The sequence below is a fragment of the Chiroxiphia lanceolata genome, chromosome 3 (assembly GCF_009829145.1).
Source record: "Chiroxiphia lanceolata isolate bChiLan1 chromosome 3, bChiLan1.pri, whole genome shotgun sequence".
Taxonomy (NCBI): domain Eukaryota; kingdom Metazoa; phylum Chordata; class Aves; order Passeriformes; family Pipridae; genus Chiroxiphia; species Chiroxiphia lanceolata.
The window spans coordinates 40027783-40050891 of NC_045639.1; the positions used below are offsets into that span (position 1 = coordinate 40027783).

General features: G+C 40.5%; 2 protein-coding genes across 14 annotated transcripts in view; both read right to left on the reverse strand.

Moving 5' to 3' along the window:
* The window catches only part of TBCE (tubulin folding cofactor E), a 52286-nt gene extending 29558 nt beyond the window's left edge, over window positions 1-22728 (reverse strand). Inside the window, exon 1 of the mRNA XM_032684062.1 lies at window positions 22655-22728. The gene's annotated coding sequence lies outside the window, so the exon portion shown is untranslated. The remainder of the gene's footprint in view (window positions 1-22654) is intronic.
* GGPS1 (geranylgeranyl diphosphate synthase 1) lies at window positions 524-22816 on the reverse strand. 13 transcript variants are annotated; one of them, XM_032684068.1, is made up of 4 exons: window positions 22655-22816; window positions 17633-17725; window positions 8436-8506; window positions 524-4691 (listed from the first exon to the last, which is right to left on the reverse strand). In XM_032684068.1, the coding sequence occupies exons 2-4, from the start codon at window positions 17697-17699 to the stop codon at window positions 3930-3932; spliced, it is 900 nt and encodes a 299-aa protein (XP_032539959.1). In that variant the 5' UTR covers window positions 17700-17725; window positions 22655-22816; the 3' UTR covers window positions 524-3929. The 13 variants fall into 13 exon arrangements, with proteins under 13 accessions (XP_032539959.1, XP_032539964.1, XP_032539963.1 ...); XM_032684073.1 differs by having other exon boundaries at window positions 17633-17737; window positions 22655-22762; XM_032684072.1 differs by having other exon boundaries at window positions 17633-17728; window positions 22645-22741.
* Window positions 22817-23109: the final 293 nt, after the last annotated feature.

Here is a 23109-nt window from a genome sequence, read left to right on the forward strand (position 1 = left end):
GAAAGTAGCTCAAGCTACATGGGACAAAAATAATTTATGGCAATATAAAATGTTACAGGCTTTAGCTTCCTGGAAAAAAAAAGTTTCAGGCATTTCAGGATCGTAGAAAATCTTTGATTACTTTTGTGAAGGCATATGATGAATCAAGATTTACTGCTGCAAAAGCAGACCCAGACTATTCTGTTTGACCAGGATCAAAAATGAGTTTGATGGTATTATGTATGCTGTGGTATTAGCAGAGAATAGAAATATAACTGAAAGAAGAATTACAGCGAAAGTACTGAGCAAATAATAAAAAGAATATAGTAAATATCAAACCTGAAATGTAAAACAATTAAGACAGGTCAAAGAAGAGTAAAAGATGCTCTTGCATATGAATAAAATCCTGGCCCAATTCAGTGATAAAGTCATATTAAAGTTCAAACCCCACAAATCCCATGTTTTTATAGCATGCTGGCATTTTAACAATAATTGAGGAAAGCACTCATTAATACAGGAAAACTCCATAGCACATGCAGGCAAATTAGCAAAATTAACTTTAGTTGAAACACAGAGAAGTGGCAACAGTTTCTTTCCCACTGCTATTAACACTTTCAGGCTGTTTGTATCAACAACTGGCTGATACATACAAAGTTGCTCTTAGTAACTGAGTACTGAGTACAGTCCGAGTTCAGAGAGGAGAAAGACAAGCTACGTCCTCAGGAAGGTCTTGAAATAATGCCATTTTCATTATAATTGATGGGGAGAACATCAGCCTTTGAAAAAGCAAAGCCAGATGTCCCATCCAATGGCTGGCTACTCAAAGAGGTGACAGCATTCATTTATGTCCAAGCAAGCACACAATAAAACATACTGAGGTAGGGGGAAATGTTGCAGACTGATGAGTATTTGCATTTCTCTTTATATGCGCCGCAAGAGCCAAACCCCAAGAAATGCCATGATAACCTGACCAAACCCAAACTTGTTAGCAATGGTACAAAGATAATAAGGGGAACAATTCTGGCTCAAAGCAACTAACATTGAAACCAGCATCCTCTTTGTTTCCCCATGGCAAAATTTCTCTACTTGCAACTCAGGTTTCTGTTCCACAGCAATGCGTACCTTGTGAAGATCAGGAAAAAACCCCACTCCCTGTGTTGTGGGAGGTATAGCAACAGTGAGTGGCACTCATACAGCTAAACTAATTCTGCAGCCACAAGAACTCCCATGCTGCTTTAAAGAAGTGATTTTCCTAACATTGCTTAACCTCAGCAGCCTGAACCAGCGGGAACATTGGAGAATATTGATGAGAATGCACAATTGCATCTTACGGCATCAAATATAAAATCGACCTTGACTAAGGAACATCATCACTACTGACATTTAATACTTAAGAGATGTTCTACCAGCTTAACAGATGAAGGGGAAACATCCCAGTCTCTTCCAACTCCTGAATACATGAAGAAAAACCCTCACAGTCCTGTTTATCTTAACTAAAGTGAAGAACAACAGCTCTGCTTCTGGGTCTTTTCAGATATACCTTCAGGGTATGCTTTGAATACTGGTAATAAAAGCCTTGAAGGCAGAATAGTAAGACAGAGCTGTATGGTTTCTTTGTACCCTGGGAAAAGAAAGCTGGACCAACTTTTCTCTTCTTACTCATTTGTAGTTTAAATGGCCTGCAGCTGGAAAACATCAATGTACTTACTCCTACATTAATGAAGGCACACTCTACAAGATATGGTATTAGACTAAATACTGGGGTGAATTCCTAGAATGAACCAAACCAAAAGAGCAATGACATAGCAGAAGTCTCAGATGGTAAAGAAGTTTTATACAAAAAATAAGAAAGGCTACCTCATTATGAAAGCTTGATTACACAAAACTGTTTACATTCAGCAACTGAACAGACACAAAATAGCACTAAGTACACTTTGCACTGTGTTGCAGTTACAATATCCTAATAGACACAAGGATACCTTTCACAGTAAGACTAGGAGATTCTCCTCACAACAGTAGTCTTTTCAGTGCTCTCCTCTATTCAACATCAGCTGCAACAGTGCTTAGAAACTCTCCCAAGACATGGCACAAAATAAACGTAACTTGCTGCAGATAGTATTTTCTCATAACACATTAAAAATTAAAAGGCTTCTAAGCACTGCAAGTTATGAAAAAGGAATTACAATTCTCTTTCATTAACATTAAAAATACCTTTCACCAACTTGAAGCTATTCAGTCCTGGCAACCAGGTCCACTCAGTGAAAAGGCTATTATTCTATGCCTAATCAGTCAAAGATTCCTCCCCAGCATGCAGATAAAAGGCAGAAGCTGTCATCCGTAACTACATAATATCTCTGACTGAAAGCAGTCATTCTGAATTTTGTTTGATCACTTTCAGAAGAATATTAAGGCTGCCCAGGGAAGACATTACAGTAACCTTCTTCAGTTAGTTTTCTCAGTGGGTTGAGATCATGGCTCTCCCTGCTTTCCAGGTACAGTAAATGAACACCTGCATAAAATTATCCTTTAGCCTTTCAAAGCCAAGTAACTCTGGCCATTTCAGAGTACGCTTGAGCTAACACCACAGCTTATAGCACCAGTCCTACCTTTGAACCAAACCATTACCTTCCTACCCCAAAGCAAAGCTTTATATAGCTGTGAAGACAAAGGGAATTGAACCTGATTAAAGCCAGCCCAGCCAAGAAAAAAACCCAAACATCTCTGCTTACACTTTCTTCACTTTTTTCTTTATATACATTTATTTATACATAGAGAGGTGAGCAGTCACTTATCAGTCCTACCCCTCAATCTTACTTTCAGTCCCAGTTCTATTTTGGTTTGTCTATAGTTTTAAAGCTTTATTTAAGCAATTAACAAAACTGAAGTGGTAGTGTAGCTCGTAGAACAAGATACTGTACTCTGCTATAGCAAAAAAATTACAGATCTTGTATCTTTGGAGAGATCTATAACATGCCTCCAGACAGTAATTCAGAACAGGAATGAAATATGAATTATGAATAAAGTCTTGGAGAAGCACCTCAATTATGAGCAATTATTAAAGAGACCTGCACCAATTACAGTGTCCTAAAGTTACCTGATGTGAAGCCCTTTCCACTTGTAGTAGCAACTTACTGTGTTGCTATTTACAGTTACATGTATGGGCTCTAATGCATAGATTTAAGTTCCTGGCTACAAAATGTTTGACAGTTTCAAAATCTAAAACCAGGTGATCAAAATTATTCACTGAAAAGCTGGAATCAGCTGTGAATTTTCACTTTGCTGATGTGATGGAATTTTTTCTCTAGGGTACTTCAAAATCTTTACAAAGTCACAATTTCAGACTAAACATGTCTTATTTGCATATAAAATGCTATCTTTCATAATTCACATTCCCCTGAAAATATCCCCAGAAGCTGGCTAGGATATTCACCTTAGAACTTAGTAAGCTGATCCATCTGATCTTCACAAGTCTAACTTAGAAATATCATACAATGATTTTATATCCATTGTAGTTGCAACTATCTTTTTCTGTTATTTAACATACAATTTGGTTTACCAGAGCATCATTTGAAAATGCACAATACACATATGTCAATATGATTTAAACACAGAATTTCAACCAGAAGCCTATGATAGCCTGGTTAGAGACACAAGAGTTTTAGGCGTGAAATAATGCCTATGATTGTGTAAACATGAACACATTTAGATTCAAAACTTGTTTCAGTTCTAGTACATCTGCTTTAGCAAAGCAGACTGTAAGCAGTTACAGTTAAGACTTTAGAGATAATAGGGTATATATTTCAATACTCAGTGACAAGTTGTTTTTAACAGTAATTTCTGCTAACATAGCTACAAGAGAAAGTTTTACATGAGACTGTTTATCACATCTCTCAGTCTGGTTATCTTTCCATTTTAAAAAGAGTTTCCACCCACACTCAGAAGTTACATTTTTAATTTTCAGTTTCTTTGAACATTTTGCTCAGCTGTTCAACTAGTGCTACAAGCTCAGGGTTTCCCCCAAGTGATTCAATTTGTTTATAGGCTTCAGATTCAAGCTCTTTCAATGTATTCCGAGTGTACTCAAAGGAACCAACATTTTCAAGGTAATGCACACAGTATTTTTTTATATCTATGTTCTCTGTCCTTTGACGTAAAATGTTTTGCACCTGAGTACTTTCAGGTCTTGACCAAATTGCATGAATGGTTGGGAATGAGAACTTGCCCTCAGTTAAGTCTTCACAAAAACTCTTGTTCTCACTATATTCTTTGGAGTGCAAGTTGGCATAATCATCTCTTATTTGGAAGAAGAGACCAAGTGTGTTAAGAAGTGGCTTTAAGTCTTTTTTATAATTTGAGAACAGCTGCATGAGGCCTACAGCTAATCCGAAGAGACCACCTGTCTTTTGCAGTACCATAGCTTTATATTCAGCCTCCGTAGGACAGGTGTAAGTATCCCTCCAGTAAATATCCAAGCCTTGACCTTTATGGAGTTCCAAAAGTTGGCGGGTAAAAACTTTAACAGCATCTGGATGATCGAGGGTTAAAACCTTCTCTAAGCCAAGAAAATACACATAATTAGCACAGTTGATTACAGATGGAATTCCATAGATACTGTGTGCCACTGGAAAGCCCCGTCGTAGCTTTGAGTTATCTTCAATATCATCCACAAGTAGGCTTGCATTGTGCAACATCTCTGTCACTTCAATGATAACCTATTATAAGAAGAGAAAATTATTAAGTCTGACATTGTAATTTAATACCCCATTTTGCAAGACCTTATTTAAAACTGATAATGTTTTAAAGAAATATATTCTCTATCCCTGAGGTTCCCCTTTAGACCACTTGCTTTTACTATTAGTACAGATTTATGATTCTCTCCATCAGCCAGTTTGCTCTATGTCCTAGATCATGTGGTCTGTCTTTTGTATACTGTTTTCAAATTCAAAGTGAACTTACTCCCTGAAGTGCTTCCATTTGCATTGTTGCTACAGTTCTAAAACAGCCATTGTCTAGAAGTCTGTTACTAGAAACATGATTAGGGGAAAAGAAAATAAACAGTGTTTTCAAACATTTAGATTCACTAACCTCAAATCTCCCCAGGTCAGTTCTTGAGAGCGTCAGGTATCATCCCATTTGTCTCATAAACCTTGTTTTGATAAGCAGAGAGAGTTCATCTTTCTTTTCCCACACTTTGTGTGGTTATCTTCAGTACTGAGCTCTTAAAGGACAGACTATTCTCTCCGAAACATCATTTGGAAAATTCTTGGCAGAAAGACAACAGCTACGATATCTTTTGGGAAGCTTCCTACACACTTACTACTTGTTACTAGGTAGACCAGTATCATACACCACCTGACATGTGCAATAAACTCTTCAGAACATCAGGTTTGTAGCTGACTAGAAGTGAACCTTAACATCTCAACAAAAAAAATGAAGAGTCTTAACATTATACACTGCTTTTATTGCACAGCTGTTATGCAATCAACAGGTATATTCAGCACCTGCTTAAACAGAAATAAATTTAAGCATATAAAACTGCATACTGTATAAACTCACTGCAAAAACCATCTGATTAAGATATGATTTTAAAGCTAATGAACCAATTACACTTGCTAGCTACAAACATTGCACTCAGTCAACATTCATCAAAACAACTGCTAAAAAATACTAAGGCCACCACAAAATAGTAGCAAGTACCTAGTATGGTCCTATTGGTGGGTCCTGTAGGACAAAACAATACAGACTTTGCTGTAAGCATTTTTTTGGGCAGCAAGCCACCTGATGTTCGATGACCAATGTCCCAAAGATTAAAACCTAAACCCCAGGAATTTAATTGCTTTTCCAAGATATGACTGCCAGAACAACATACTTAACCCTCACGACTCACCAACCAGCAAGAAGTAAGCCCTACTTGGACCTGTCAAGATACATTGTTGACCGTTGACTTAAAAATCAAAGGATAGAGCACTCACTGAAGGCAATTCCATATACCTATTTGTTTGAATATTCTTTTGGTCCACTATCTCATTCTCAGTATTATCAGGAAACGTTCTATGTGTTTTATGAATTCCTTGGATAAGCTTATTCCAGCGTTTCTCTTGCTAACCTATTCCATATCACTGTCAGTTTCATGATCCCTTGCAGCTTCTATACATTTAAGATTTAATGGAAACAGTGCTTCATGACTCTGAATCAAGTTATCTAGTGAACTTAAGACAGTGTCAAAAATGCTTCAAAGGTGAAAGTAAGGAGTGAAATAGCTCATAGAGCAGAAAAAGCTTATTTTATAAGACATCAGGAAGCAGCTCAAGAAAATGAAAAGACTGCTCTTCATGACAGCTGAAGACCCAGTACAGAGTGTTATGTTTTCTTACAGCCTAAACTATCTAATCAGTACCTGCTGCACTATTAGTTCAACACACAGATTTCTTCAACTCCTTATCTGCAATAGTTCTAAAATTTGGTTGACCCTGTACTAGGCCATTTCAGTGCTTCCTTAGGAGAAAGTTCCTCTGACAAGCCCAGTGTTCTCTAATTCAACAAGCTGGAGTCTCTCAGTGCAGCACCAGATTGCTACAAGAAATTCAGTGAGTGGTGGGGGTGAAGAGACCACCTGGCTGGGGAAAAAAGCGAAATGGTGGCAGTCAGTAGTAAAATAAACTGCTGAGGAACAGTAGCCTCAACTGTATCATCTGAATTAACTATATAAAGACAAATAATCTAAGGTAAAAAAAAGAAAGTCCCAGAATAAATGCCAGAATTCAGATTTCTAATAAAAGAAATACAAATAGCTGGAAGGGAAGCAGGCTATTAGACACAGGGGACATCTTAAGAAGATTATGAGAGATGTCAAAAAGATGACCAGAGGTGGTCCTCCAGACCTCAACCATCATTAGTTATCAAAATTAGTACAAGAATGCACAAAAGCTGTAATAAATGGGTCAGGATGCAGATTAAAACATGACAGGGCCTTGGTTTTGTCCTCAAAGGCCCTGAAGAATAAAATTACTAAGTTCCATCACAAACAACTTAAGTGGCAAAGGAAACATTAAAGCATTGGTTTTCTTCATAAAGATAATCAAAACAAGTGGTCCAACTTCTCAATAGTAGTTACGTGAGCATCAGTTTAAACTAACAGAACTGGTAACTTCTGCTCATACAGAGGCACTGCAGCTTTAGTTTACTGTATCACTAAGCAAAAATGGACCACACTGTCATGGGTGCTCAGCAAAAGGGCAAGAGGAAATCGTCAGACTGTAACATAAAAAGTCCTAGTTGAACAGAATGGAAGGGTTTGTTATAACGGAAGGAGTTCAGCATGAGAAGACTCACCCTGGGAATGTGAAGAAACTACATCAGATTTTCAAACTCAACAAGGCTCCCAGAAGCCTAAAGTAGATACAGAGCAAGCCCTGCTTTAAGAAGAGGGTTGTCCTAGGTAAATTCCAGAGGCTCCTTTCAATTTGAATTCTGATCTATGATATTAGACTAAATCAACACATACAATACACAGGTTGCTATGTTTTATTTGGATATATATCTGAGCACAAAGGGTAAGACGTGTCTAGCTGAAAGACAGAATAAATCTGGCTAAAGAGTTATACAGACAGATTGAAAAATAGAAGAATTGCTAGATTATGAATGCAGACTCTTAAACCACTTTGCTACTTGAGGGCTATGAAGTGTCACTCTTAAGCCACTCTAAAAATGACTCCTTCAATAAACTCTAAAGGTACTTCTGCCAACCATTAATGACATTAACAAGAGACCAGCTGGGTAAGGGTCAAAACCCACAACTGATTATTTTAATTCCTTACATTGTCTTGGACACAGAATATTTTGCGTTCTCTATATGCAGTTTAGCAGAACTGCAGTCTAACCTAACACAGAGGATAATTTTCCATTTGACAAGCCACAGTGTTTAAATACAGAACCATGCAGCTTGCACCATTTGCCCAACAGAAAAGCAAAAGGGAACAAGAATTCCTAGTTTAATGCTTCTCATTAGAAAGCAAGGACTGGAGACTGTATGATATACCCCTCACAGTTTTGGGTTTGTAAAGTTGATTTAACTGCTGTCTTTGATATTCTTGAATCAAAATCTTAAGATTTTATTTTCAACCACTACATTTACAAGATAACTGTCTAGCTTCTTTCACAAGTCATTAAAAACCTCAGTGTTAGTAACTGAGTTAAGTGGGTAACAGTGATACCTGCTTATCTACAACTTCAAAGATTGAACACACTTAGAAAGAAGTAACTATCATGCAAGTGATTTCTTCAGTGTTGCATCATACTAAAAGCCTTGTACTAGAGTTGTTTTCCTGAAAGCTTACTTTATACTCAGAAAATAGTGCATTTAAGACTTCTTACAATTTACACTAACTACTAGAATCATCTGTTATCAGTAATCTTGGAAGAAAAATAACAACCTTTTAAAAATAATTAGCCAGTACCTGTATTTTATCTTCCGGAACATTCAGCCAGTGATTAAAGGCCTGTGACAGTTTGGTTCTCACTTGCTTACCTACAATAAAAATATTATAGGCATTTATAAAAATAACAAAGTTCATTATTAGGGACAGTTTGTCTTAACAACTAGAGCTGACTTGAGACCTCATTAAAAAAACCTGACCAGTGTGATGACCCAAAAGTGGAAAATATATCACTGCATAGCTTGTTTCTTTATTGTATAAACATCAATTAGCAGCAGTTTCAGTTTTAAACATTTCACATTAATATGCAAGGTACATATTTACAGGTTACTATATTTAGTTTTGACAGTTTAATTAGTAAGAGATCCTGAGTATGTTGTTAACCTGTACAGATCAGCTTGCTACTTCTGAAAGTAAGCCCTAGTTTGTAAGGAATGTTCAAGATTAAAATGTTTCAAGTATGATTCATTATTAGTGAAAGTATGGGTATTTGTTGAATACGTACATCTCTCAATTTTTAGTTCTTTCTCCCGTTGTATTCTTCACTTGCTATTGTAAATTCGTAAAACAGGAAACTGACATTTCATATACTTACTAAATAACTCTAAACAAAAATCTGAACAGAACATTCCAAACAGAATAGAACTTTCCAAGAATTCAGATATTTATCTTATACTCAAGAAATCTGCCTACAAATAATAGGATTTGGTCTGCTTTGGTTAAATCTACTTTGTTGGAGTCAGGCAGTCATCTGTTTCATAGGAATGAAAGACAACACCAAATATCCAAGTTTAGTGTCAAAATAAGCAGTGTTGTTTGATCCAGATGCAATTTACACGACAGAGTTAATTTCAAGAGAAGTTAAACTCTACGCCTATAAATTGTTGATACCAGCTTTCTTTAATAATTGGTTAGCATTCAGGTACAAATATTTATTCAGTGTCTACTGATTGTTCAATATAAAATGAAGTCTTCCCCTACCCACACTGAGACAATTCTGCTCTGAACTTTGAGAAGCTCAGCTATGTACAAGATCTTCGAACAACTTAGGACAGGTTTAGAAAAACAGCTCTGCATACGTAGCTCACATAAGGAAGGCCTTTCAAAAAAGCTTTAAATAAACTTCAAAGCAGTGCAACATAGTGGGTTCCATATTACTTGTCTCAATATCTACTGAGACATTATGATTCTGCAATATTTGTCCTGCTGTTGATAATTCCATCTTGCCCATAGCACCAAAAAAATTTCAACATTTGAATCTCTCCCTAAGGCTTCTCTACTGCTGTGTGATCAGCACATACAGAACAGAATAATAAAAATGGGTAAATTCACTTGCAGTGATATACCCTGGAGAAACCAGACTAAGAATTTTTCATCTTCTAATTAAGTCACCACCAGGTAAGCAATAGCTTTGTGGGTTGGGCTCTGTAGCAAGGGTGATAACCTTCTTCCCTGGATCAGAGGTCTGAAATTTTTGTCTCCATTCTCAATGATTTCCAGTGCTTTCTGTCACCACTATCTTTCGGGTTTCACTATAAGAGATTAACAAAATGGTCCTTTTTCCCCCCCCAGTAGCTTTGTCCTCTGGTTCTGTCCAGTGTGAAAGAGTATTCATACGCAGACATACGCAGACATACGCAGACATACGCAGACATACGCAGACATACGCAGACATACGCAGACATACGCAGACATACGCAGACATACGCAGACATACGCAGACATACGCAGACATACGCAGACATACGCAGACATACGCAGACATACGCAGACATACGCAGACATACGCAGACATACGCAGACATACGCAGACATACGCAGACATACGCAGACATACGCAGACATACGCAGACATACGCAGACATACGCAGACATACGCAGACATACGCAGACATACGCAGACATACGCAGACATACGCAGACATACGCAGACATACGCAGACATACGCAGACATACGCAGACATACGCAGACATACGCAGACATACGCAGACATACGCAGACATACGCAGACATACGCAGACATACGCAGACATACGCAGACATACGCAGCCTGTTTTCTCCATTGTTGTTTTCTGTGCTCAGTTTTAAACACTAATAGCTTCCTGAAGAAGAGAGGGATTGTTTTGTCTCCCCTTGAAAACAACTGTTACAAACATGTGCTAAACTGTAGGGCTTGCCAGTTAAGTACTAACAAATATTTCACTACATCCATAAAGAAAACCACTCAGAGATAATATCACATTAAGGAAGTGTACCTTATCTATAACTGTTTATTCACTTCTAAATTACATTGATACAGACAACACTTAATTCTGTTTTTCTGAATGTGTCTCCTAGAAAATATGCTTACAGAATGCAGGATGTTCAGCAACGAGCATTATTTTATCATGAGGAACTTGACTACTAGCACACACTTCAAATGGATTAGTAACATGCACAATGGATTTTGCCACTTCAGTTCCTTAGTACAGAGAGCATTTGAATTGTTAGACCCGTCTATCTTGACTAACATGGTTTCCTAGACACTGACTATTCAAGGAAAAAACACCATGTAGTGAAGCAATTCATCTTTCCTTTTATAGGTGCAAATTTGCTTGTCTTCTAAAGGAACATTATTGCTACAAAAATACCATTTTATCTTGTTCTGAAGTCAATCTCACCTGGTCTATGTGATAGTACAGCAATTTTCTGTATGCACATTTTATGCCTGCAGCCATGCTACAATGGCACAAGACCAAACCTCTCTAATGCTGGTCTCTAAAGCCTAGATGCAGAAGGCTATTCCTTGCCACACCTCTCCTCTCCCCAAACTAGACAACAATACAGAACACTAAGACAAAATTAAAATGAGCAATGCCAGAATTATCTAGTTTCTTCATTGTCATTTGTCACTGCTCTGTTCATTATTCTAAGCAGGCTATTGTAAAACTGAAAAATAGAAGTCTAACATCCAAAATTAGAAGTTCTACCTACTGTATAGAGATATAATAATAGATGTTACTGCATCAAGCTTCTATCAAAGGTATGTTAAATGCATTTGGTTTAATCTGCATAAGATTATTACTCAATATTACCCAAATTGAACAGCAACTATGAAAAGCTTTCTTCCTTAGTAATGCTGGGTGGAAAAGGTGAGGAAAAAAAAGAAGAATATAAGAGATTCATTCTGATGAAATTCCTTCTACAGATAAGAATGTTAAAGCTTTATCCTTAAAACAAATATCAAGTCAGATTAAAGGTGTACTGAGGACATTCCCTCCACCTCTTCAGATGAGATGCTTCTCATCTAAAGAAAAACAAAAAGAAAAAAAAAATAAATCAGCCAACTCACTCTCTTTCTCTCCACAATTGTCCTTGTGACAGGGAAGATCCAAAACCTACAGACCTCCAGCTCTGGACAGACTCCTGGTTAGTATTTTTTCATTCTCGCTGCATTAAAATAACAATAAATTACACCCTTAAGGCAGCACCCCACTTACAGAGAGGGTACATAAAAAGGCTAGAACAGCGTGGGAAAGAGCAGAGGGACTATTAACCTACCCTCCATTACAGCCTCACTAAGCTAACTCAACTCATTAGCCCAGCAGAGAACTCTGCTTTTTGCTAGGTTAGCTTTCCGCCAGCTTAACGTACTGAGTCAGCTTATGCAGTGATCTACCAGAGTCAGTACAGGGTGAGCAGTAGATGTTGAGGACCAGAGGAAGGGGCATTGCCCTTCTGGAGGAAGCAAGGCACTATACTACCTCTGCTATATTGTACACTGGCATGTTTAGCTGCGTCCTTTGATGGATTAAAACTAAATGGATGAAGTCCCCAAGCAGACCTCCCCAAGCAGCTACAAAGAACACTACAACCAGCATAAACAAACTGCAGAAGAAAAGCAGAGAGAGCAGGCATATACACTTTTAACCTGGGCAGCCACTTGTGACAAATTAAGGTCACTGACAGAATTCTCTAGCTTAACTTCCCCGCTCATAATAGGGTTAACCCATCCACAGCTGTGATCCTGATTTTTGCCTTGTTCCTTCTCACAATCCTGAATGCCTCTATCCCATGGTGACTACAGCTAAGGTTGCCTCCAGTCTTCATGTCCTAACCAATTCTTCCTTGTTTTAAGTGTGAAGTCCAGCATAACGCCTTCTTTAATCAGCTCCTTGACCACCTGTGGTAGCAAGAGGTCATCAATGCATTACAGAAACCTTCTGGATTGCCTGTGTCCTGCTGTGTTGCTTTTTCTACTGGACAGTGAGGTAACTGAAGTCTCATAAGAATCAGGGCATGTAAATATGAAGCATCTTACAGTTGTTTGAAGGTCTCATCTGCTTCTTCCTGCTCAGGGGGTCTATCGTAAAGACTCACTATAGTGTCACCCTTATTGATCTGCCCTCCAATCTTAACTCATAAGCTCTCAACAGGCTCATCTGACTGAAAGTACAACTCCATGCAATTAAGCTGCTTTTTCACATAAAAGGCTTGCTATCCTAGGCTGTCTTCCTAGGCAGTCCACATCCGTCCATTGCAGCGCTTGTGTGTGAGCTATCACAAATCAGATACTCCAATAACATTAATGCCAACCTCTAACCTCTCCTGTGTATTCCCAATAATGTATGCATTTGTGTAGAGGCACTTCAGAGAGGCATCCAATCTTGCAGATTCCTCAGAAAAAGTCAGAGCTTCCCCTATCATGTTGTTCTGTTCGTACTTGTTGGAGTGCTGGGATGGTCTGCTTTCAGCTCTGAGATTCCAAGGTGTCTCTTGTTCAAATCAGCCTGTACCCTTTGTCCACAACTTCACTAATTCCTTACTTGACTGTGTACTCAGTTTCTTTTACTGTCATTTCTAGTTTAGTCCCTTCTCACACGTTGCTCAGTCTGTTAGCAGAGACACTTGTGCCCTGACATGGGTAGGTGGATGCTATTTCCTCGTGGTAGTCCTTGCTCTACAAAGGGAGTCTCATGGCCATAAGATGCAAAGCTCTGCTATCAACATGAGCTGTGCAACTAACTAGTTGTTGACAGGCAGTATCTCTTTATTCCTCTAGACAGTGAGGGGAAGGGGGTTGAGGATCATGGAGAAAAGCCATGTGGCTTCCTGTGCCCTTGGTTCTCATTCCAAAAGCCACATAGACTTGCTTGATAAGCTTCAAGCACCCCCTTGCTATATCCATTACTGCTCCATCAGAAGAACTGCAAGGTTAAGTATTTTAAGGGTGAAACACCTTGGCAATCTGTCCATAAGATCAGAGGTACCCCAAACCAGCAAACCTCCCTAATACACAACCACATGTGGAAGCCTCCATCCCCTGCAGGAGTCAGTGTCTCCACTACTATCACTTGCTGCTGCCCTAGGTGCTGCTCTGATGCTTAGTTGTATAAAATCATAGAATCATTTACGTTGTAAAAGATCTATACAGAACTTTCAACCATGTGTCTTCTTACAGTGCACTGAACCTATTTGGCAATTGCACATCTGCTCAAGGAACAGGAATCTTTCTCCTGGTGCCAGAAGCCATCAGTTCCCCAGTTCCCAGCCTTCACCACTGTGGGAGTATCCATCTCCCAGCCTGATATGCATAGACTATTCCTGCCCCTCCTTCAATATACCTGGACGTTTCAGACTCTTGAATACATAGTGTCTTGTAATTTTTGTTATCTCTGATGCTGTGCAAGCCTGCTGACCCCCTTCCAGTGCTCCTTTGCTTGGTGACACACTTTTTCTACCACTACATACCTTTTAGGGGAAGGGATATCATTCGTTTCTGGCCGATGGGTGCCCCCAGGCACTCCTGCAGCTCAGAATCTAGAGAGCTGCAGCCTCCATGAGGAACTTGGCCCAAGCTGAGGCCTCTGATGTGCCAAGTGCAGTTGTGCCAGTGGTAGGGATCATGCCCTGTGGTGCTTAACTCCTCCACCAAGCTGGTCAAGTTCAACAACCCAGCACAAAAAGCTGAACAACAAAAGCCAGTCCTGATTGTTTAGCTTGCTGAACAAGCCCAGGAAAGACTGCAGCTAAGACTAGAGGGATATGAAAGGGAAGATGCAGTCATGAAAGGGATCAGAATTTACCCCTTTCAACAGCAAGCTGTTGACCATATCAGTTTTATGGCAAATGAAGTTCCATATACTCCTTAGTGCTGCACAACCAGCTACTGCTGTTAACTCAGACAGGCAGAAATAAAAGATTCATCGTGAGTATGAATCAGGCCATTTTTGAGACAAACCACAATGGAATTTGCGAAAGTCAATCCTGCACTATATGAGACTAAATACTAGATTAATAAGTAGAACATTGCTAAAAACTAGTATGGCAATGTTCTCCTACAGTGAGATTTTACAAGAAAAGTTACTGTTTCAGAATTCTTCTCCCAAGCAATAATTTCTGCTAGAGAAGGAATAAACATTAATTTCCATACTAGCAGTTAAAAATAGCAATATAGTAAAAATACTTTAATCCTAGTAGCTTCCCTATCCTAGTACTGTTGAAAGTCAAAGAAATATACAAGCTTACTTTATGTATCACCCCCAAACCATTACCATTAAAAGTCTTATTTCTGTAATGGGAATACAACTCCTTGTATTGAGGGGTTAATCCTTAGCAGTTACAAAAATTTGTGTTCTTACACCACAGACAACATTAGCAGGCACCTTCCCTCCCCTCCTCCCAACTTCAATACTGTTACAAAAACCCTCTTCATGTAAACAAAGTTTGATATGTATCTAAATTCATTTACTCACAGGTTACTAAACCGCTTGGAGAGTTTGTTTAACTAGTCTTAGAAGATAAGCAACTGGACTGTAGGGCTGTAAGCATACATATTTGACACTTAGCCAAGCTTCCTGCAAAAGCCCCTCAGAGCTCAAACTGATCCAACAAGCTGATCCAACACAGAAACAGCTTCTTGTCCCTAACCTTTTGCCAGCTCACTAACAAGACAAGAGATTAACCAGGCAAGTTTTTAACAGGTTAGGTGGTTGGTACTACCTAATAATTTGATTAGCAAGCTGAGAACTAGCACAAGTTAAGCAGCAGAATACTTGCAAAAGCACAGAGGATAGAACGAAACTGTCTCTTTCAGCAAGAGCTTCTTAGATTAGCTCAGGCATTTCATTTGGGTTCCACCCTATTTATAAACAGCACCTATGCACCCATTTTTTCCCTGCTTATCAAGCTTTAGTGCTCATACTAACTCCAAGGTTCACACATATAGCTTGGTCCTACTGATTCATACTTGGCACAGCTGATTTGAAGCAATGCCAGTGTTTCAAAAACAGTAAACACCAGCTATATGATTGTGAACCCTCACTGCTTCCACTGTTACTCAGTACAAACTTTCCACAGGTACACCACTTTCATCTGCCTAGTTTAAGAGAAGATGTCTCTTTTGGAGTCACACCTCCATTACTGCATAGAGAAAAGTGTCTTGTTTCTCACCTTCTCTGAATTAAGTAGAAGTCACCATGGTAAAGTGGGCTATCAGATTTATGATTCTTTATCAGGACAGGATATAAAACACCTGCACTGTCTGCAAGTGTAATATTACATAAACCACCAGTATAGAGTGATTAGGGCTGAACTCACCAAGTAGAGGAATTTAGCCACAGGACTCAGACTGGGAAGGCTAAATGTATATCCTAGATGCACCATTTAAAGTGATAGCTCTTCAGTTAGCTTTTAGTCAATCACTTTTGCCTAAAGAAGCTTTTTTGGGCACTTTGTGCCTCTTGTATAAGCTGAGCTTTTTTCTTTATCTACAATAGCTCTAAAAATAATTAGCAGCTAAAGATGTAAAGGTGTCACAACATACCTTGGTTAATGAGATAATCTAACCAAACAAAAAATACATTTAAAGATGGTGTTGGAGGAAAGTCAATTTCTTCAGGACCACGTCTGAGAAAGCTCTCTGGAATATCACAAACTTTTTCTCAAGACAGTTCTCTAGAAAGACCACCACCCAGTTCAACACAGGCAAAAGGAACACATGTGAGGAAATGGGAAATGAACTTTCTGGCATTAAAAAGGTATGCAACTGCCAAATACTTTCCTTTTCTTAGTTTTAACTCAGTGCTAACTGCCAAGTCAAATGAAACCACTAATGTAAGCAAGAAGACCCTGGATATTTGCAGAGATTAATAATGAATTTCATTATACACAGGTATAATGAATTAGGACCCACAGGGCTCACCCTGCTGATATACAGGTCTTGCTGCAGATGTGCAAAAGCCACTTAGCACGGTGCCTGTGATTTATAGTGCTACTTGTCCAGGCAGAAGGTCTTCTACCCTGGTCAGATATAATTTTGATCAGGACTATTTTCCTTAATATTTACCCATATTTTGTATCTTCCTTAACTCCACCAGCATGCAGTATAAACTGGACAGAAGGCAACCAGGTAATTATGCAATAGTCCCAATGACAAAGTTATTCTGCCAGTAATTTTACAAAATTAGTCACTTTGATAGCTTGTATGGTCTGCATTACACTTTAGGTGTACAAGTAAAAGTCACAGCAAACAATCTGATTTTTTAGTCAAAGAGACTTCCAAGAGGCATATGATATTGTTTGCTATCAAACTGCCTCCTGTATTCTGCTACATAAGTACAATTCAAGACTAAAAAGTTCACATGAATGTATTGCTAGTAACCTGATACTACACAAGGACTGGTCACACCTCTCACAAGTGAAGCAATCCATGGACAGCTGAAATTGGCCATAAGAACCCAGCTCTATGCATACCAGGGAGAATAAGTTACACAAGAGAAACAGGCTAACACAGAAAAAAACCCCACCAACAAAAAACCCCAAAGAACCTCCAACTATATAAAAAACTTTAAAGAAAAGCCTCCAAGCAAAATCCACAATCCACTGAGTTCAGTACAGCAAGCAGATAAAGAACAAAACACTGAGTTTAAGAATACAATCAAGTCTTCAGTACTTGCCCTTACCAGTTTTTAAAGTAACAAGTCAGTTATTCTGAATGGAGAACAGAGTAACTGAAATACTACTTACACTAGAAACAGACTCAAGAGCTACTGTACCAACCTCGCCAAACGGGTGGTTCTACAGGAGGAGGAACAAATACTGGAAACCATTACTTTTTATTACTCTTAAATTCACAAATCAAGAACAGATAAACCTCTTGGCTTATATTTCCCTAGACAAAAGTTGCTATAAAACCAATTTTGATATTTGCAAACAACACACTACAAAGAAACTTGCCTGGTAGTTGAAGTAAATACTGGTATGGCTCTAGGATTCTTTTAGATGTTTCATCCATCCCATCCATTTCTTTATTTCGTAAGAGGTAGTTCACTGTTAAAGAAACTGTTATTAACATTATTTAGATCAAAAATTAGGGAAGTAAACAACAGATGCATATAATTAAAAAGTCAGGTGACTTCCAGGTTAGGTAAAAATACTCCCTTTTTGCACATCACACCTTCAGTTAATACTACCTTCAGTAATAGAAACATACATAGGTATTAAATACAGGTTTTTTTAATTATTCATGAATAGTTTAAACCAACTCCTAGACTTCGTCACTCCTTTATATGTATTAGAGGGCTTAGCTGATAAAGTATTTCAAACATTACCATTCATAACAATGAAGCTCCAGTTCAAGTCTTTAAAGACACTTGCAGAAAACCACATACAAACTCATATAAAGACATACACAAAACCTCATATGTCAAATCTGATTAGATCTCCCTAAATGCTTTCCCCATACAAAAGTGGAGATGCCTAAGAGCAGAAAATACACGTCAGACCAAGGCAAACTAAAGAACACTAGCTTCAGTCTTCTGATAGAATTCCTCAGTCTAGTCTTAGAAGCCAGAACAGAAATATACCATTCTCTGACCACTGTTTAAGCATACAGACAGCTTTACACACTTTCCCATACACTACAGAGTAACAGACTCTTATGATAAATAATTTAGGATCTATAGCCTACAGAGTTCAACCATTTTCTATTGATTAAATTTCATTTCACATACTTTTAGTCATCTCTATCTGCATTTTTTTTAGACTGTTTTCTGTAATAGATTTTCTGTCCTTTCACCTCTAGCCTTCCTTGCTGCACTGCAGATGCAGCAGCTCAAAACAATTCTTCTCATGTAATTTTAAGACAGGAACTGCAGCAGTAATGAAGTCTCATACTACTTCAGCATCATTTCCCAGTTACTTTGCTACTATCCTGTGAAGGACTTAGTTTCTTCCCCTGGAGCAACTGAATAGTTATGTAAATTATTCTCCTGATTTTGTCTAGAACACAGCCAATTTTCCTCCTAGTAGCTGGTGCAGTGCCGTGTTTTGGACTTGGCGTGAGAACACTGTTGATAACGCACTAATGTTTTGACTATTGCTAAGTAGCGCTCACCCTAAAGTGAAGGACTTTTCAGTTTCCCATGCTCTGCTAGGCAGCAGGTGCACAAGAAGCTGGCAGGCAGCATGGCCAGTACAGCTGACCCAAGGTGGACAAAGGGATATTCCATACCATGTCATGCCAAGTATATAAACTGGGGGCACTTGGCCAGGAGCCACTGATAGCTGCCTGGGGCAGGGATGGGCACTGGTCAGTGGGTGGTGAGCAATTGTACTGCACATCACTTGTCTGCCTTGGGTTTTATTCCTCTCATTATTATAATTTACTTTATTTAAATTATTAAACTGTTATCTCAACCCTGGGTTTTACATTTTTTTCTGACTTTCCTCCCTATCTCACCAGGGTGGTGGGGAGTGAGTGAACAGCTGCACGGAAATTAGTTGTGGCTGGGTTAAATCACAACAAGTGTCCATGAAAATAACTATTTATTTAGATATTTAGAAGTATGAACTGATGCATTTTTAATGCAGGTACACTAAGGGGAGCATGGTTAATGTGAACAGAAACTGTGTTCCACACTTGCTCAAAATAATCCAGCAATATTTTCTCATCAAAACCTCAGAAGATCAGCATCATGATCACTCCTTCCTCTTAAGCTACCTGGACAAAGCATTGTTCCTCAACATTCATGATAGCTTTCAGTATAGCTCAGTCAGTTCCTATCTATTCCCATTCCCACCCTCCACACCCATAAGCACTTGTAGCAGTCCATACTTGGGGAATTGATCTCCATTAATAACTTTTTCCCAAGCTTAGGTTTGGATCAGTTCTTCTACTTGCTTCACTACATATGTTCATCAAATATATTGGCACTTCAGGGGCAAGACAGGCTATTTAAGCAAACATAGTTGCCAACAAAATGCTTATAAGACTACACCTTCTGGGACACCTTTGCATAGTTACTAGGCAGTGATGCCACTTATAAGCAGTACAGCCTTTCCATCTTATCCACGGTCAGGCCACGCAGTAAACTAAATCAGATTCGACACCCTTGACTCCCTATTTTGCTATCAGCTTGTTGGTGTAACTGAAGGGACAGGAACTGCTTTTAACCAGCACTGCCACTGACAGTCAGCTGTCAAACTGTATCCTTACATATAAAGGATAAGTCTCAAAGGACTTCAGTGAGGAAGCAAAATCAAAAAGACTATCAGAATCCACCACCAGATGTTTTAAGCAGAAAGAATCTGGCAGAGATGGATATAAAGACATACTAACAACCCCCCTGCGACTATTATTTGTCAAAAAGCCACACAGATGGTGATAGAATTAAGTGCCTAGCTATCCAACTGGACTGGGAAGAGATGTTAGGACTGGAAGTGCTCTCTTATAAGAGTTTATGCTCAGAAGTACACATTAAACTTCTTCCTCCTCCCTCAGGGAATTAGGTCTCTTGCCTGTCTGTAGGACACCAAGATAATATTCAGAATCCCCAACTAACTTGAAACTCACTAGTATTATACAGCACCAACCTAAATATTTGCCTATTTCTTCACAAAACTAGTAGAAGTCCACCCGAAATATGGCTTGGCAGCAGAAAATTAGTCAGGCACTTCTGCCACAAGTGCAAAGATTTTTACTTTTTTTTTTTTTTTAAATGAGCTCTAATGAACTAAGAGTGGATGGTAACTTAGCTTCAATCACTATTGTTAACTTCTCTACATTGCTATGCTACCATGAAATGAAGTCTTAGGTAATCTCTGCCAAGGAAAAACAGTCTGTATTCATCAGACAGCTACATGTCTAACACACCCACTGAAACAGTGATAAGAACAGTGAGCAGAACCTCCTCCAAACTTATTCGAAGAAAGGGACACTTAATAAAGAAACACATACATGAAATTTGTTACAAAGGCCTGTAAGCAAAAATACCATGACACGAGACTTGCAGTCTCTTTGCACAAAGTTATTACATGTGACACAATTGGGAATTACTTGATATTAAGGTTTTTCTGCAGAGGTGACTGACTGATTTGTTACAGAAGTTACACTGCTGCAGAGAGACTTCTCAGTGAAGACGTTTAGAGAGGAGATCTCAGTTACCATCTCCAATAAAAGTGCCAGGAGTTAAACAATAAGTGAAAGGGAACACAAAGCCCTTTGCTGGTGAAAGTGCAAGAGTCAATTACATGTATGTTTTTTAATAGGATTAAAGCATTTAAGACCATTTTACCTTTCAAACCAGTGCACAGACTTTCTGCATTTCAATTCATATGCATGACTAAGTTATTCTTCCACTTACTTCTCAGTATCCCCACATGAGAACACAGAACAGGAGAGAGCCCACACAACTGTCTTTTGAACTGCAACAAACTGTCTCTCTAATGATCTCTTTGAAAACACATGCAACACTAGAATAAGATGGTGACATGGGCTTCCATAATTTGGAACTACTCTAAAGCTATACCTGAAGGTGTGATCTGGGTCTAGGAGTTTTCTAGAGAGGATGAAGGCAGTATTAATTCTAGGTTACAGAAAAAACTTCCCTTTGGAACTTTGCAAAACAGCTTCTCACTCTATCCCTCGCATTCGATTCTGCAGAATATTCTCCCCCTACTCCCAAGTAGGGATACGTAATCACTGAAATAGTCGAGGTCAAATATAAAGATAGTATTTAAAAAAGTATCATCATCACAGTGGCTCCAGTCACAGCACAGTTACACAGGAAATGAAAGACAACCACCAAAGAAGCAGAGACCTGCAGTGCAAAAGGAACCATCTAGAAAGTTCTTAAATCGGCTCCATCATAGAACTTAGTGCACCAAGACACGAAACCAGTGGGGGGAAAAAGCCCCAAATGGAGGCAGGGGGTGGGAGTGAGAAGGTCTGTTTCAGAAGGAATACACAGAAACATAGTGAATGTGTATTGTTACAGAAAGACTACCAAAAGTCTTAATGTAAATGTAACCTGGACACTAGTCCATGTTCTCATTCTAACTAGCAGAGGCCCTTCCTAGGCTGACACCGAACAACACCTCGCATCCAACCTGAGGGTGGGCAACTTCCCACAAGTGGAAGGGCCCTCAGACACTTTCCCAGAAGATGCAGCCAAGTAAACAAGCAGCTTTCTATGGCCGCAATTCCAACACTAACGATAGAAGGGCATGAACATAGCGTTGCTAGGATCGTGCTTCCGTTTTAACGAGATTTCCAGGCATAATCGAGCACGAAGGCTTCAGAAGCCGTACGACAACACGTAGGCCGCCCAAGTCCCCGCAGGCAGAGGGAAGGCTGCGGGCTGACCCGAGGACAGAAAGTGAGTCGGCAGAACCCGTGACCGCGGCTGGAGCGCTGCGCTACGCGATTAAAACTCACATTTCACAGAAGCTGCCTGCAGCGGCCAAACTGCCGCCCAGAACACCACAGCTAGACCGAAGGAAATAATTTTTTTTTTTTTTTCGGAGTTCAACATGACGGACGCAGCCTCTCCAGCCGCCTCCAAAGCTCAAGGGAGGCAGCCCCGGCTCTCCAGCGCCATTTTAGAAGCGGTGAGACCGAGAGCCGAGGACGCCCCGCTCTCCCTGTCCGCCCCCATTTTCTGCGCGGCGCTGTCGGGCTCGGCCGCCGGGGAGGGCCGGGAAGCGCCGCCCGCCCGGCGCAGCTACGGCCCCGGAGCTCTCCGTCAGCCGCTCCGCCCGCCCCGCCGACGGCCGGCGCCGCCCAGCTCTACCGGCGGCCCCCCTTCGCCGGGCCCCTTCCCGGGCAGCCTGCCAGCCCCTCCTGGGCGGGGCCGGGCGGCCACAGCTCCTGCTCCCCCCGCAGCCGGGCTCGGACCGGCCCCTCCGAGCCAGGCGTCCCCCCTCCCCCCCCTGCGTCCCCCACCAGCCACGGCCGGCTCACGGGGCAGGCAGCCTCACCTCGCCGCCTCCTCCCGAACAGCCTCCGCTCCGGGAGCGGCGGCGCTGGCGGCAGAGCCCGGGGCCGGAGCGCCGCCCCCTTCCTTCCTTCCGCCCCACCGGGCGCCACCTTCCCCTCCCGGGGGTAAAATGCGCCACCGAGCGCCCCGCTGCGCACGCGCCGGTCCCGCCCCCTCAGCTCCTTAGGATACGCCCAAGGCTCCACCTCCCCGGCGCGCGGTGCACCCTGGGAGTTATGGTCCGCCGCGCCGCGCCACACCGCCTGCCCGGCACAGAGCGAGCGGGGGCGGGAACTACGCCCCCCATGAGCCCCCGCGGCGCCGAGTCTCAGTTTCCATAGAAGTGGAGAAGAATGATGTCAGTATTTCCGACGCGAGGGCCAATGGGACCGCGCGGAGGGCGGGCTCTGCGGGCCGCGGCCCAATGGGGGAGGCGGGGCGGGGGGCGTGGCCCGG

Excerpts from the sequence above, each read along its gene's own strand:
- GGPS1 (XM_032684067.1), bottom strand. The coding sequence starts at position 22,209 with ATGTTGAACTCCGAAAAAAAAAAAAAAATTATTTCCTTCGGTCTAGCT. Across the intron at positions 8,507-17,632 it reads GTATTTACTTCAACTACCAG|GTAAGCAAGTGAGAACCAAA; the intron begins GCAAGTTTCTTT and ends TTTTTATTGTAG. Across the intron at positions 4,692-8,435 it reads TTCCGGAAGATAAAATACAG|GTTATCATTGAAGTGACAGA; the intron begins GTACTGGCTAAT and ends TTCTTATAATAG.